This window comes from Diceros bicornis, chromosome 1 (genome assembly GCF_020826845.1).
Source record: "Diceros bicornis minor isolate mBicDic1 chromosome 1, mDicBic1.mat.cur, whole genome shotgun sequence".
Classification (NCBI taxonomy): Eukaryota; Metazoa; Chordata; class Mammalia; order Perissodactyla; family Rhinocerotidae; genus Diceros; species Diceros bicornis.
In genome coordinates this window covers 25,264,374-25,281,239 of record NC_080740.1, presented here as the reverse complement: position 1 = coordinate 25,281,239, position 16,866 = coordinate 25,264,374, and the positions used below count along the sequence as shown (strand labels likewise).

At 38.2% G+C, this 16,866-nt stretch overlaps 1 protein-coding gene across 3 annotated transcripts in view; it reads right to left on the bottom strand.

Annotated features, from left to right (window-relative positions):
- The window catches only part of FAM174A (family with sequence similarity 174 member A), a 66,101-nt gene extending 59,746 nt beyond the window's left edge, over nt 1-6,355 (bottom strand). For 2 of the 3 annotated variants that reach the window (XR_009217464.1, XR_009217458.1), the window contains exon 1: nt 5,734-6,353. Coding sequence is in view for 1 of the 3 variants with exons in the window: in XM_058535623.1 (XP_058391606.1) it covers nt 5,734-6,173 (440 nt within the window). In the remaining 2 variants the exon portion in view is untranslated. Of the gene's footprint in view, nt 1-5,733 lie in introns of all 3 variants that reach the window. The other variant, XM_058535623.1, reaches the window with a different exon arrangement.
- Nucleotides 6,356-16,866: the final 10,511 nt, after the last annotated feature.

Sequence of the window (16,866 nt, the reverse complement as noted above, 5' to 3'; positions counted from 1 at the left end):
CACATGGGCTTTATTTAGATTCTCTCCACATCTTCTCAAGGACCTTTCTTTCCTTTAATTCAGTATTTCTTTTTCTACTGGCTCTTTCCCTACTACTGACATTTGAATATCCTTGGATATTCTGTTCTTAAATGGACATTCCTCTTTCTCCCAACCAATATTTCTCCCTGACTGCACATCTAAGATTAAGACTGATCACTTTGTAGTGTATACAGACGTCAAATTATAATGCTGTACAGCTGAAAACTGTATGTTATATACCAATTTTACCTCAATAAAAAATATATTAACAGTGAAAAAAAAGACTGACCAAAAAATAACTACAGAGAAAAGGCCAAACGAAAAGTGGATTCAGTTACAGGGAAAGTTCTTAGATCACTCATGTTGATTAGAGATAAAGATTTCAGTCTTCTATGCAAATATAACAGTTTTTGCCACATTAAGTGACTTTCCAAATAGCCTTGTCTATGGGAATGAGATTCCCAAGCAGCCTCCTCTGACTAACTTGATCTCTTGCCACCATATTCCTCAAAGTTCAATCTATTACTACAAAAAGCAATGGCATTCCTCCACTAGCATCTTGAGGAAAAATATGACATCTTAGTTATCTTTGAAGTCTCAATACCCAGAACAGTCTGAATGACAGAAGTGTTACTAAAATTGATCACGAATTGATTTGACTGAATTTAAAGCTGGCTCATATGATAACTTGTCCGCAGGGAGGACTTTTCCCATCTTGAGCACTGCTAATCTCATCACAGGGCCAATCACTGGCACACAGTAGGTGCTTGATAGTGTTTACTGAATAAATGGCAGTAAATACATAAATGTTACATAGTCAAAGTATTCCCTGTTTTTGCCTAAACTGAATGATTCTATTGATGTCTTATGATTTTACAAGTAGTGCTGAAAATGTCTTCTGGGAGAAAAAGAAAATAAATTTCTTAACTGAGTTTCTTCTTAAGCAACCAGATGGGAAAGCTATCATTAACTTCGCACATTCATAATCCAATAATGACTTGCTCCAGGAGGAGCTGAGGTAGAAATACGTATGATCAGATTAACAGAAGTTGCTTTAAAATATCACCACTGACTACATCTAAGACATCACGAAAATTTTTGGATGAGGAAAGGGAGGTAGGAGGATGAGGTAGAATACTAAATTATTTCAGCTTGGCACAGACTTAATGATCAATAAATGCTAAGGTTGACTCACTTTTTAAAAGTGAAATTTGGGGCATTTAATATTCACAAAAACCATTACGTTTTAAACAGAAAAGCTCTGTGCACATAATATCCATTTGATTTTTCTCCATAGCCATCCTTAAGTGCAATATCACTTTAAATTGGTTACTTTAAGTAATCACAGGAAGCAGCATCGTGGTTAGGTATGTTGAGAAAGTTCAGACAGGGCTGGGTTTCAGTGCAGTTCTGCCAAGTCCTATATACGTGTGCCCTTGGACAAGTTATTTAACTATACTCAGCCTCAATTTCTTCACCTGTACAAGAATAGCATCACCTACTCTGAAGGTTTTTGCAAGAATTAAATTGGAAAATGCATGTAAAGTATGCGGCATTGTATCTGACAAATGAGCAATTAATACATGATAGATATAATGGTAAAACCTCAAAAATAATGTTTAAGTTACATAGTAAGTTTCCTTCTTTTAATGAAACCTAATTTTGTGTCTTAGCTTATAGGCGTGGTAATCATTAAAATTAAATTAATATCAGGTATTTACTACACACTAAGTATTAGTAGGATCTGCTTTTTAATACCTTCTCAGAGCATTTTGTACATTCTTTATTATCTATGAGATTGTTTGATTAATGTCTCTCTGATCCTCCAGTCTGTAAGTGCCATGGAAGCAGAAATATCTATTTCTTTCACAACTATTCCCCAGTGCCCAGTTCTGAGCAGCTGGATAAATACTCACTACCTGAATAGAGGCTAGCATACTAAATTCCATGCTCATCTCCACCATATAAAATAGCTTTCTATCTCCCCTTACAGGAGTCTTAAACTGGAAAGGTTAAATGACTTGCTAAACATCACAGAGGAAAAAAGTGTCAGTGTTGGAATCTAAACCTTGGTCTCCTTCCAACACATCATACTGAATACAAAATGAAAAAGCAGCAATGCTACAGTATGAAAAAAGAAATAATTCTCCACTTTTAAGGCAAGGACCATTATTCACATAGTTATACCAGAAATTGCTTTTGTATAATCAACATACATGCTAAAAAATAACAATGATTTTATAGAGTAATTTTTTTTTCTTGCTGTATAGATTTTACTGTGAGAAGAATGCCCTAGAGAGAGGAAGGAAATCTAAGTCTTAATTGAGATCTTCACACTTTGTTCTATCAGTAAGTAGCAATTAGCCCTAAATTTCCAAATCTTCACCACCTACCTACACAGCAATATAAAGAATTAACTAAGAACACTCATTCATTAGGCAGCTACTTATTCAGTGCCTACCATACGCTGTACATAAAGTTTAGCACTGGGGATATAGGGGAGAATAAGACAGACAATGAGCCTCTTCTCACAGAGATAAGGTATTTTTAGGAAGCCTATTCTGTTCCTACTGTGTTCCTTGTATACATTTTTCAATTTCTACAGAGAATCGAATTGTTCTTTGGAATATTTCCAGGCTCAAAGTGGAAGTTATTTCTAGTCACATATTCATTATAGCTGAATTAGATCGAAACAAAACAATTTGGAAGTTTCATGGAGGTCAAGTATTTTACAGGTAAAATATTCTCAGTGTTACCTCATATCAGTCAATAAAATGATGATTTTAGCCCATTCTTCCCCCTTGGCACAAATAACTAATGTTGGTGTGCTGTCACACATACTTTGGAAGTGGGGGGCCAAAACGGGCATTCACCAAAATGAATGGTTTTCATCCCACAATCTGGAAGCAAAAAGTATGAGTTCTGAACATTGCCCAGCATTGTTAGCATCAATCAACCTTTGACCTCAGGTAGCCAACTAAACCTAGGACTTCGACTAAATGGATGTACCAGACACAGGTTAAAGATGCAGTTTTTGTTAGCCGTAGCTCAGAATTTGGCTGTTAACACACAACACATTAGTGAGTCATCCACTAGAAACAGACTGAAAGGACTGTACCCTTCCAAGCTTTATAGAAATGAAGATAAAATCAATGGCATAAACATTTATATGTAACATTATAAATAAGGTGGAAGCAAAATCAAAAAGGATCTTTCCAAAAAAGTTTTCGTCAGACCTATAATTTAAACGTATAAAAAAACATAATACTCAGGGTACTCTAGATCTTTATAGGAATACACAGACAGCATTAAATACCAATCATATAGTGAGAAAAATACTTTCTGCTTCAACTTTCTTCTAATCTTTCTATCAGGAAGCAAGTCTCAGTTTGATGGTAATGTCTTTAACAGCTCACAAACATTTTCTAACTTTCCCTTTAACAGAAAGTGGGCCTAGATTTGCTAGCTTTTGTGAACCAATAGTATCTAGCTCAAATAATATTGTTTACACCAGTGGTTCTCAAATATTTTGGTCTTGGGATTCCTTTACATTCTTAAAAATTATTCAGGACCCCAAAAAGTTTATATTTATGTGGATTGTATATATTAATACTTAATGTGTTAATTAAACCTAAGAAAATTTTAAAATATTTATCACTTGATTTAAAATATTAATAAATCCATTATATGTTAACAGAACTTTTGTATGGAAAATACATTGTCAAAAGGAAAAAAAAAGGTGAAAAATGGCATTGAGTTAGATTTTTTTCAAATCCTTTTAATGTCTGGCTTAAACAGATAGAACTAGATGGAAAATAGAAAGAAACAGAAGCAAGATTTCCATATTTGGTTCTGCATTCAACCATTTGCAATGTGTTGTTTGGTTGAAGGATATGAAGACAATCCAGGTTCATACAGACATGAACCTGGAAAAATAAGGAGCATTTTAATAGCCCTTTCAGATACTAGTGTTTATTCCTTTTTGATACGACACCAAAACTCAACAAGAGGTAGTCTCTTAAAAGTTAGTTGCAATATAGAATTCAAAACTTTATCAATGAACTTCTTGTACCCAATAAGCTTGTAAGAGAATGTATTATTCTGAAAACAGTTTTGATCTTGCAGATCTCTTGAAGAGGTCTCAGAGAACCTTCCACACTCCCAGGGTTCCCTGGACCACATGTCTAGAACCAGTGGCTTACGCTGTACTTTTTCAATCAGCTATGTAAGCAAGGGATGTTATTTTCCATTCACAAAATAATAAACAGATTTGTTTAAAAGGAATTTTTTAGCTTAAATAATACATTTAAAGAAATATATGAAACAATAGAGGGTAGGTAGTTATGGGAAAAAAATGTGAAATAGTTTGGAAAACAACAAACCAGTGCATTCATGCAAATCTACCCTCTACTCTATTTTACAGAGGAGGAAACTACCTAGACAGCGGTCCCTCAGCTCTTCTTTTGGCTAGCTCCTTCTAAAAGCGACATCTTGGCTCTGTATGTCAGCTCTTCAGAGAAGTGGTCCCCAATTAACTAGCTTAAAGAGGCTTTATTATAGATTTTTCCAAATCAATCTGATTACATGGTTGGAATATTTTAATATCATGATTGATGTCATAAAAAAAGTTTACTTCAGTAACAAAGGAATGTATCAAATGGAGATTACTGATAACCACAACAAATATCACTAAGTGGATTATGTAATTCCTTTTCTACTTGATAAGACATTAAGGGGAATGGAAAAATAAGTGGCAACCATCTGCTTTATTCATAACCTGGTACTTACAACATAATGACCCAGTTTACTTCATCAAAAGGTTGATCAGAGATCAGGACACAGATATCTTGTTAACCGGGAAAAAAAATTCAAAGTAAACAGTGGATTGTACAATCATACATTATCATTAGACCCCATGGGACACCAGATAAATCACTTTACCTTTCTGAGTCAATTTCCTTAGATGTAAAGTGAAAAGTGTCATTTAAGTCATCATAACTGTTCCAAATCTGAAATTTAAATAACTCCATGATCTAGTATTCTGTAGTAAGAACAGACTCAAAAACCTATTCTGTAAATTTAAACTTCTGAATGTTAGAATTATTATTTACAGATGAACTCATTTTAGAAAGTTTTTTTGTATGTGAAATATCAAATTTATCCATGTATTACTTCAAATTTTTGTAAATTTAAAGTTAGATATAGTTTTGTTAGGCTATTAAACATTTGCTCCAATATTAAAACTGGATCATATTTATGACTTTTTTTCCTTTGCTGCATAGGTATCAGTTTTCCATTTTATCATGCAACTGATACCACTTTGCATTGAAACACTTTGTGCCATGCAAAATGAATGCTAAATGTTTCTGATTAACGGGGAGTCTGTCATAGATTGAACTATACAAAACTGTCACTTTTCGAGGTCAAAAACGGTGGAATGTAGGAAACTTCTTATGGCACAACCTAATTACTTAGGTGGCAGAATCAAGGCCAATACTAAGAAACTGCTAGTAAGAAAAAACTTTCCCAAATCTCTCCCAGAGGTACCACAGACTTTTAAGACGGTCATCTTTGCAGTCTCACTCAGGCAGACACCTCTGATACTGGAGGCAGGGATGGGGCAACTATGCCGGGTCAAAAAATCTGCCTTGCTAAGTCACCAGGCAGCCCATCTCAGGCCTGCGGGGGAGGCTGATCGAGGCTTCGCCTCACCTGACCGTCCTGACGACGAAGTACACCAGCACCGCGCCGCTCACCACCATCAAAACGGTCAGGGCCCGCTGGGTCATGGGCTTATCGCCGGGGTTGGGGCTCACAGCGAGGCCGCCACCCACTGAGCCTTCTTCCCCCGCCTTCCCTCCTTGATCGTTCGCCGCAAGCCCCGCCCCGGGGCTGCTGCCATTGCCGCCCTCAGCGCCTTTCGGCCCCGCGGCTTCGGCCGGAGCGCGGCCCGGCGAGTGGGCGGCGGTGGGGCCGGGCGGCAGAGGCTGCAGGGTCCGCGACCCACGGTCCGGAGGCCTGGTGTTCGGCGCTGCCTCGGCCGCCTGCAGCAGCACCGCCAAGGGCCCTCTGAACCCTGGCAGTAGTAGCAGCAGCAGGAGGGCGGAGGCCAGGAGGCGGCTGAGGCAGCAGCTGCAGTGCGGGGCCTCCATCGTCCCCGACCGCCCTCTCACCACACGGGAGCCGCCGGGCCCGCCGCCCTGGCTCCAGGAGGGATCATGGGCGCAGTGGAGAACGAGGAAGAGATGACCAAATCGTGCGGTGAGGCTCGGCCGCGGCAGGTGGCAGAGGCGGCAGCGGCGAAAGCTGCTGCGAGAACCGGAAGTTCGTACATCTCAGCAGCCACTGCTACTACGGACGCCCTGGGTTGCTAACATGTAGAGGCAGGCGCGTTCAGTGACGTCAGGCGCGCACGACCGTCTGCGCACGCGCCCTGCCGGAAGGAGTGCGGAGAGGTTTGCGGATGGGTCACGAGTAAGAATGTAAATAAGGGATTGTGTAAAGTGTGCAGCAACTCTTTGCCTGAGGGAACCGTGAGGGGTTGGAAGCTCATAATTTCAGTTCCTTGGTACAAAACTGCAGAAACACAGCTAATCATTGATGAAGACAGGCTTGGCATTTCCCTCAGCTAGGGTACAAATTTTAGACAGGTCTCTTCCTGCCTCTATGTAGGTCCCTGACCTCCCTTTCCTCAGAGCATTTACTTTAGAAACCTTGTAATTGTAAGTTCATTCTCTGCCCTTTTGAGATATAAATCTTTTTAAAAGCTCTTGCCAGTTTTACAACCCAGGACCGTCTTTCTTAAGGACCTGGAGCCATCCTTTTGAAATATAATCCACAAAGAAGATAGCACCCCTATCTCATTCTCTGTGGAAGTGTAGGAGCCTAACTTAGGCAGGCGCCGTGTTCCAAACTGTAAAACTACCTCTTGTCACGAAGCTACGAGAAAAAGTTAAGTTTTCCTTTGGGTAAGTTCAGTTAGTAAACATAGGTGGCCTATGATGCTCCCTACCCTAGCTCTTAAAATTTCTCCGGCTCTTTGTTTCTTTCTGGGGAGTTGAGTTCCGACACGGTTCTGGCCTCTCTCCTCTATTGTGATATTCTTAAATATTAAAGTGTTCCTTGCCTGTTTAACTTTGACATCAGTAGCATGGAACTTTGGTTTGAGCAGATACTAACAAACAAACAGACAAAAAACCCACCTGATCAGAAACCGAAGTTAATATTTGTTCTTTTAAAAAAACTTATTCAACAAATTGTCTAGAGTTTCTACTCCTTGCTTAGCCCAGTGCTAAATTATGAGTATTGAATAGTAGACAAATAAGATGTGATCCTTGTTCTCATACCACTTAGGTTCAAATGGAGATGATAAATAAACAATTGTACTCGTTCTGAATTCTGAAGTGTGTTACAAATGACAAGTACAGGATCTACAGCAAAAATTATGTAAAGGACTATTGTAGGTAGGGTGGATGGGATAGTGCCTTTTAGCTGCTTGGGGGTAACAGAGTAATGCAGTTGCTCCTGCCTGGTAGAATTGCAGGGACTAGGCATCTGAATGCTGACTTCCAGTGTGAGGAAGACCATTGGTGACACACCCTAATTTTAGCTTCCAACCTGGCATTTATCAGTAATAAATTGGCTCTTTGGGTTTCATATCTCCCTTATTCACAACCTTGTTCAGAGCTATACGTGGAAGAGGCCGGGTATTTAATGCCACTCCCCATCACCCCTCAAAAAAGTCCAATATTCAACACGTTGAAAAACAAAAAAGTGCATGGTCTTTCTTTACAATATCTCATTTTACCCTTTGTGTTCCTCATCTTGATTATCGGTATTAATTCATTATTCTTCCACATGCTCAGGCATAAAATCTTGGAGGCATCCTTTACACTTGGCTTCCTGTGTGCAGAAGTCCTTGCCAGTAACTGGGACATGCCAAGTGCTCAGTAATTCTGAGTAGCAGAGTCAAACTATCATTCCAAAAGATTGGAGCATATCATGTTCTAATGTTTCTCCAGATGTCACTCCCAGCCACCTGAATTAGAATCAGAAATAGGATTTTTTAAAAATGCAGGTTCTAGGTTCTTAGCCGGAATTTTTGGGAGTGGTGATGTGGACTATGTATGCATTTTTATTAAGCTCTCAGAGTGATTTTCATTTACACTAAAGGTTAAAAATCTCTTTCCCTCACCACCTGTATCCATATGTTGTCAAATCTTCTCCACTTCCCTAATGTCTTTTTCATAAATCAACTCTTTTCTGTTCCTTGCTTCTGACAAGGAATCATTTTTATGTTGCTAGGGCTGTACACTAGGCTGCATGGCCCCCAGCTCTTTCTACCTTCAATTAAACTCTATATGTTACTGCCAGGGTAAACTTTCAAGCTCAGATCTCTCTTAAAATAACAAACAACAAACAAATAGATTTTTTTCCAGAGATTTTCAGTCCTCAACAACACTGATCTGAAGCAGGCAAAGCACCTGCAAATTATTGTATTCTTTGCAGAATACCATATTATTCATAAAGTGTCATAAAACAATATTTTCAACTCCATCACAGGAAGTAGAAGCAAGTTTCCTGGAAGAAAATATTGTATTTTGCTTGTGTAATATAAAATGATAATTTGGGGCACATGTGTCTATTTAAAAGACAAGTTGTCAAACTAAGTATAATTGATGTTTGTGAATTTTTTGATTAATAATACTACTACTTGTTCTTTTACTTGTTTTCAGTTGGCTTGCAAACAAGTTGTGCCAAGTGCTAGAGATTTAAAAAGAGGGGAGAAAAATTCTTAGAACAGGAAATTTATATCAATTTACTTATTTTTTTATTTTTATTTATTTTTTTATTTTTTGTTTATTGCAGTAACATTGGTTTATAACATTGTATAAATTTCAGGTGTACATCATTATACTTCTATTTCTGCATAGATTACATCATGTTCACCACGCAAATACTAATTACAACCCATCACCACACACATATGCCGAATTATCCCTTTCACCCTCCTCCCTCCCGCCTTCCCCTCTGGTAACCACCAATGCAATCTCTGTCTCTATGTGTTTGTTTATTGTTGTTATTATCTACTACTTAACGAAGGAAATCATATGGTATTCTCCCTCTGACTTATTTCACTTTGCATAATACCCTCAATGTCCATCCATGTTGTCACAAATGGCTGGATTTCATCGTTTCTTATGGCTGAGTAGTATTCCATTATGTATATATACCACATCTTCTTTATCCATTTGTCCCTTGATGGGCACTTAGGTTGCTTCCAAGTCTTGGCTATTGTGAATAACGCTGCAATGCACACAGGGGTGCATGTATCTTTACGCATTGGTGTTTTCAAGTTCTTTGGATAAATACCCAGCAGTGGAATAGCTGGATCATATGGTAGTTCTATCCTTGATTTTTTGAGGAATCTCCATACTGTTTTCCGTAGTGGCTGCACCAGTTTGCACTCCCACCAACAGTGTATGAGAGTTCCTTTCTCTCCACATCCTCTCCAACACATGTTGTTTCCTGTCTTGTTTATTATAGCCATTCTGACGGGCGTAAGGTGATATCTCATTGTAGTTTTGATTTGCTTTTCCCTGATAGTTAGTGATTTTGAACATCTTTTCATGTGCCTGTTGGCCATCTGTATGTCTTCTTAGAGAAATGTCTGTTCAGGTCTTTTGCCCATTTTTTAATTGAGTTGGTAGTTTTTTTGTTGTTGAGATGCATGAGTTCTTTACATATTTTGGAGATTAAGCCCTTATCAGATGTATGGTTTGCAAATATCTTCTCCCAATTGTTAGGTTGTCTTTTCGTTTTGTTGATGGTTTCCTTTACTGTGCAGAAGCTTTTTAGTTTGATGTAGTCCCATTTGTTTATTTTTTCTATTGTTTCTCTTGCCTGTTCAGACATGGTGCTTGAAAATATGTTGCTAAGACCGATGTCGCAGAGCATACTGCCTATGTTTTCTTCTAGAAGTTTCATAGTTTCAGGTCTTATGTTCAAGTCTTTAATCCATTTTGAGTTAATTTTTGTGTATGGTGTAAGGTAAGGGTCTACTTTCATTTTTTTGCATGTGGCTATCCGGTTTTCCCAACACCATTTGTTGAAGAGACTTTCTTTTCTCCATTGTATGTTCTTGGCTCCTTTGTTAAAGATTAGCTGTCCATAGATGTGTGGGTTTATTTCTGGGCTTTTGATTCTATACCATTGATCTGTGTGTCTATTTTTGTGCCAGTACCATGCTGTTTTGGTTACTATAGCTTTGTAGTATATTTTGAAATCAGGGAATGTGATACCTCCAGCTTTGTTCTTTTTTCTCATGATTCCTTTAGCTATTCGGGGTCTTTTGTTGTTCCATATAAATTTTAGGATTCTTTGTTCTATTTCTTTGAAAAATGTTGTTGGAACTTTAATAGGGATTGCATTGAATCTATAGATTGCTTTAGGAAGTATGGACATCTTAACTATGTTAATTCTTCCAATCCAAGAGCACGGAATATCTTTCCATTTCTTTATGTCTTCTTGAATTTCTTTCAGCAATATTTTATAGTTTTCCGTGTACAGCTCTTTCACCTCTTTGGTTAAGTTTATTCCTAGGTATTTTATTCTTTTTGTTGCAATTGTAAATGGGATGGTATTCTTAATTTCTCCTCTGCTACTTCATTGTTAGTGTATAGAAATGCAACTGATTTTTGTATGTTGATTTTGTATCCTGCAACTTTACCATATTCGTTTATTACTTCTAAAAGTTTTCTGGTGGATTCTTTAGGGTTTTCTATGTATAAGATCATGTCATCTGCAAATAGTGACAGTTTCACTTCTTCCTTTCCAATTTGGATCCCTTTTATTTCTTTCTCTTGCCTGATTGCTCTGGCTAGGACTTCCAGTACTATGTTAAATAGGAGTTGTGACAGTGGGCATCCTTGTCTGGTTCTTGTTCTTAGAGGGATAAGTTTCAGTTTTTCACCTTTGAGGATGATATTAGCTGTGGGTTTCTCATATGTGGCCTTTCTTATGTTCAGGTACTTTCCTTCTATACCTATTTTATTCAGAGTTTTTATCATAAAGGGATGCTGTATCTTGTCAAATGCTTTCTCTGCATCTATTGAGATGATCATGTGATTTTTATTCTTCATTTTATTAATGTGGTGTATTACGTTGATTGATTTGTGAATGTTGAACCATCCCTACATACCTGGAATAAATCCCACTTGATCATGGTGTATAATCTTTTTACCGGATTGTTGTATGCGATTTGCTAGTATTTTGTTGAGGATTTTTGCATCAATGTTCATCAGTGATATTGGCCTGTAATTTTCTTTTTTTGTGTTGTCCTTGTCTGCTTTTGGTATCAGGGTAATGTCAGCTTCGTAGAATGAGTTAGGGAGCTTCCCCCCTCCTCAATTTTTTGGAAGAGTTTGAGAAGGATAGGTATTAAGTCTTCTTTGAATGTTTGGTAGAATTCCCCAGGGAAGCCGTCTGGTCCTGGACTTTTATTTTTGGGGAGGTTTTTGATTACTGTTTCGATCTCCTTACTAGTGATTGGTCTATTCAAATTCTCTATTTCTTTGTGAACCAGCTTTTCTGGGGGTATTCCCCAATGTTTTAGTAGCAGGCAAAGTCAGATATTATGCCACTTGTCTTGGTTTTGCTGGGTCCACAAAATGCCCACAGCGGGGGCACTCCCCGGCTCAGGGCCGCCTGCCTCCAGGGAGGGCTGCGTACCTGTGGGCTGCTCCTGGGCGGCCGTGAGGCGTTGTGGCTTGTGAAGGCGGCATTTTTCCTCTCCAGAAGGTAGTTTCTGCCTCTTCCACCTCAATTAGGGTTGTCCTTTGTTGCAGAAGTTCCTCTTATGCAGTTTTCAGTTCTGTCTCAGGGGTAATTTTTCCACGAGTAGTTGTAAATTGGCTGTGTCCGCGGGAGGAGGTGAGTTCAGAGTCTGCCTACGCTGCCATCTTGACTTAGTCCCCTATATCAATTTACTTAAATTTATCTGCATACTATGAAAAGACCACCATTATTCTAATTTATCAGGGAGCACCTCAGCTGACAGAACAACAGTCTTCCATGGAAATATAATTAGGGCCAGCCCGGTGGTGTAGTAGTTAAGTTCGTGTACTCCACTTCAGTGGCACAGGGTTCGTAGGTTCAAACCCCTGGCACGGACTGATGCACTGCCCGTCAAGCCATGCTGTGGCGCCATCCCACATACAAAATAGAGGAAGATAGGCACACATGTTAGCTCAGGGCCAGTCTTCCTCACCAAAAAAAAAAAAAAAAATCTATATATATAATTAAAAAACACTGGCCTACTGAGTCAAATCTAAACCCCTCTGTCGGGTATTGAATAATAGTTTTGAATATTAATTGAGAATCTATTATGTACCAGATATCAAATATTAAACAATTATCTTTGTTTAATCCTAACCAAAAAAAAAACCCATTATCTTTCCTATTTTACAATGAAGGAAACTGAGACACAGGGTAATCAATTTGGCAAAAACTCCACATGAGTAAAAACAATAGATCTGGGCAGTGAACCCAGGCAGTCTAGCAGCAGAGGTGAGCTATTCTCTGCTACATTTTATTTTCTCCTAATTAAAGGTTTCCATGATTTGAATCTAGCTTATTGTCTCAATCAGCTATTGCTACAATAATGCTGCATAAAATAATAACCAAAAAGATCTCAGTGGCTTACAGCAAATAAGCATTTATTTCTCACATGTCTTTGGTCAAGCTGGGATTGACTGATTTAAGCTGATCTTCTGTAGACTTGATTCCAGGCCACAGGTTTAATTCAGTTTTACTCCAGGCACCTCTCATTCTTCTGGGATCAGACAGCTGTCTGTGCCATGTTCTTCTCAAGTCTAAGATCAGAACTTCTGAGGCAGAGTGGGTAAGTGGTAGGGGGATGCAGAATAGGCATAAGGAAAAATGAGGGGCCATGTCATTTTTTTAAACAATTGGTTACCCCAAAGTCCCACCTGATGCCTTTGACATGCATCTCATTGGAGAGAAGGTATATTACATGGCCACTTCTAGCTTCCGGAAATCTGGGAATTTTAATATTTAGATAGACATATTCTAGTTTCTAGTGAAATCATGTTTAGCAAGGAAAAAAAGGAAAGTTTGTATTGATAGGCATTTCATTTTCAGTTCATTCTAACAAAGAACAAGGCTCAATCAGTGTTCCCTGGTGTCAGAATTCGCTTGCTTATCCATTAAAGATGAGCGAAGGTAGGAGGCTGGCTCAACTGTAATGGTCATTCACAGTCATATCTGACAGAAGGAATCTCTTATACTTTCAGTGGCAGGAAACTTCCGCGTCAGGGAGCTGTCTGTGTTCCCTGAAGTCCAAAAGGAAACAGAGTTCAACAGTCCAGAAAAGAGAATATGAACTGATCACAAAACCAGGAGGCCAAGAGAATGTACTAAAAGCTAGAATGTGAAGGCAGAATTGGAATGTCAGAGAGATGACTAAAGAGCAACAGTTCAAAAATAAGAAGGAAACAGTGCTGTTGGGATAGCACCATATAACCAAGTAGGAACATGAATAAATGTTAGGATTACGTATCTATAAGAAAATAACCATACACGTGGGCTAGGGTTCCTAAGAGGGAAGAAACAAGGTAAGCCCCATAGTTGCTCTGGATCTCTACCTGGGGGAAATTTCCCAGCGTCAGTGCAGTGACCTGGAGGTCAATCAGAATATGGAAATCTCTCTTATCTAAAGAGGCAGAGATCAGAGTTCTGGGTTTTTGAAGTAATTGGGATCTGTGGGGCAGGGTATTAAGAGAAGGAGTCTGTGGAGGTCATGAAGTTCATGTGGGGCTTCCCCACAAGTCCTTGACTGATAGCTGGGCAGTACCACCACAGGCATGGCCACTCAAGGCTTACAAGAGAGTGGCTGCTACAGAGGTGAGTGCAGACAGAGATATTAGACATTAAGCAGTGCTGGGGACTTTGGAATTATGGCCCAGACATACCTCCGTGACACCTCCTAACAATGTGAGAATCAAAATGAATCACTGCTTTATGGTAAAGACCACACCCAGAGAAAGGCCCACTCTAGACCACTGTAAGGAAGCTTAAAACCAAGCCCTAACAAGATTCTTAGAGGAGATAGAATTTGGAGATTGACTTTTTCCAATTTAGAGAGATGTGGGAAACAGATAAACAGAAATTATACAGTCTAAAGAATAGAGATATAAAAAGATTCAACAAAAATAAACAGAACCCCATGAACTTATGGAACAATATTACACAGTTTAATATGTATGCAATGGAGCTGCAAAAGAAAAATCAGAGTTTAATGAGTCAATAAAATATTTTGGAAAAATGATAGCTGAAAAACTTTGACTTAGAGTTCTAAGAAGATCAGAGAGCAGTAAGCAGGACAAATACAAAGCAAACCACGTTTAAGCATATCAGAGTCACACAGAGTCACAAATATCAGAGTCAAAAATAGAAAACCTTGAAAAGAGCCATAGGAAAAAGATGCACTGCAGAGAACAATAATACAAATGAAGGCATACTTCTCATCAGAAACAATGGAGATCAGAAGACAATGCAATAGCATCTTTAAGGTGCTAAAAGAGGTAAAAAATAGCTATCAGTCTTGAATTCTATACCTAGTAAAATTATCTTCCAAAAAACATGGCCAAATAAAGATATTTTCAGACAAATGAAGGCTGAGGAACCTCATTTCAAGCAGATTCACTACAAGAAATACTAAAGGATGTTTTTTAGGCTGAATTAAAATGATACAAGATGGAAATTTTGATTTACAGGAAGGAGAGAATAGCAAGCAGAAATGAAAAATCAATATGTAAATACAAACACCTATTGTTTTACCCTCTTCTAATTTTCTTAAAAAGAATTTAATGCTTTGCAAAATAATATTATAAGGCCACCTTTATGAAGCATGTACAAATAAAAATATGGCAGCAGATCATAAAGGTAAGGGACCAGAGAGATGCAGTAAATGGAAATATACTCTTTCCCATTTGTGAAACATGACACATGAAATGTGAAGTTTGAAATGTCAGGTGTGAAGTGAGATGTTTATAAATAGAATCACCTATTGTAAGGCTACTACATTTGTGAAGTGTGAGGTGGGAAATGTCAGGTGTGAAGTGGGATTGGTGAAGTAGGAAGCTCCAAAGATGAGGAGTGAAAATTGAAGTGGCACAATATTGATGCTAAATAGACATCATTAAAAAAATAATGAGGAATATTGTTAGACTTACAGCAACCAGCCAACAATTAGAAAAGAGGTATATCTAAGAAAAGATGATATAAATAACTATGAATAAAAATATATCCTTGTCAGGTATTTCTTAGTGGATCATGAAAATGGCATTTTTCTAATAATAAAAGTGATATATTGATATTATCGAAGTTTGGAAATTTTCAGTGTAAAGAGGCAATAATTCTTCCACCCTAAGAATTTCCTCTCAATGTTCCAATATTGTATATGGGCCTGTTTATGTATATATATAATTTTTGCTTATATATTTAGACCAATAGAGTATATAATTTATATTCTATTTTTATATCATAAATTTATTTTATTTGTCTAAAATCTCTTTGTGAACATGAATTTTAATAATTTATGGTATATATTTACTATATTGGACAATTCCCCTTTAGCTGGAATACTAGTAATAAAAATACTCCTATGGTATCATTTTATTTAAATATTTCCTGAATCTCTGCCAATGATTTATTTCTTAAAGGAATGTGTGCTGATAACCTCATTTTAGGGCATTATGCATATGGAGTTTCTCTGTCTTAAAGATTAAAAAGAAACTTTGTTGTGTCCGTTGAAAAGCAGAAGTGGATGTTACTGAGGCAAGTACTAAATGGTGAATGGCTCTCATTGGCTGTAGCTGAGCATCCAACCTAGCAAATAATAGCTGTGGGAAGTAACCCCCAGACTGTGGTCGAAGTACAGTCAGGAGCACAGGAGGGCAGTGTTTGAGAGCAGAGCCAGATATGGAGTAGAGGAATATCACCTTTGCCTCTCACTCCCTGCCATCATCACTCAGGAGAAGGTTAGGCCTCATACAGGAGGATTATATAAATGAACATTTCATCCTATGGAGTAATTTAGTGTTCCTAAGACAAGGGATAGTGTATTGGCAGTGAATTAAAGAAGTCAGTATCAAGTTTGAAGGGAAAATGGAAAAAGTTAATATTTTGTGAGACAAGGCAGTTATGACTGGCTCTGTGTGTGCACTGCACAATCTTCCTTAGCATGAGTGTTTAAAGTGGGTATAAAACAGCGCTTATTGGGCAATGGGAATTTACTGAGGAACTGAAGAGCAATTGGATTAAAGGCCATAGGGTTTATAATCTGTAACAGATATGTCTGCAGCTGACTTCTATGGGCCTCTTCAATACAGTGTGGGGTTTGGTAGTTGATATTAGTAGGAGGCAGGGCTAGAAGTGAAATTTGTATTTTAAAACCAAGAAACAGGACAGGCACCTCAGAAAAGAAAACCAAATTCACGAAGCCAATTGAATATGTAAGTCTTTGTGAACAAATCTTGCCATTCTTTAATTGAACTGAGGCCAAATTCGGAATTTGTTGGAGACACCGTACTTGTGTTTTTAATTCCAGAAAGAGCATGTGATATCTGCATAGTAATCACTATATTTTAAAATGGGAGCCAGCCCTGATGGCCTAATGGTTAAAGTTCAATGCGCTCTGCTTTGGCAGCCAGGGTTAGGTTCCTAGGCGCAGAACCACACCACTCATCAGTCAGTAGCCATGCAGTGGTGGTGACTCACATAGAAGAATTAGAAGGACCTACAACTAAAATATCCAAATATGTA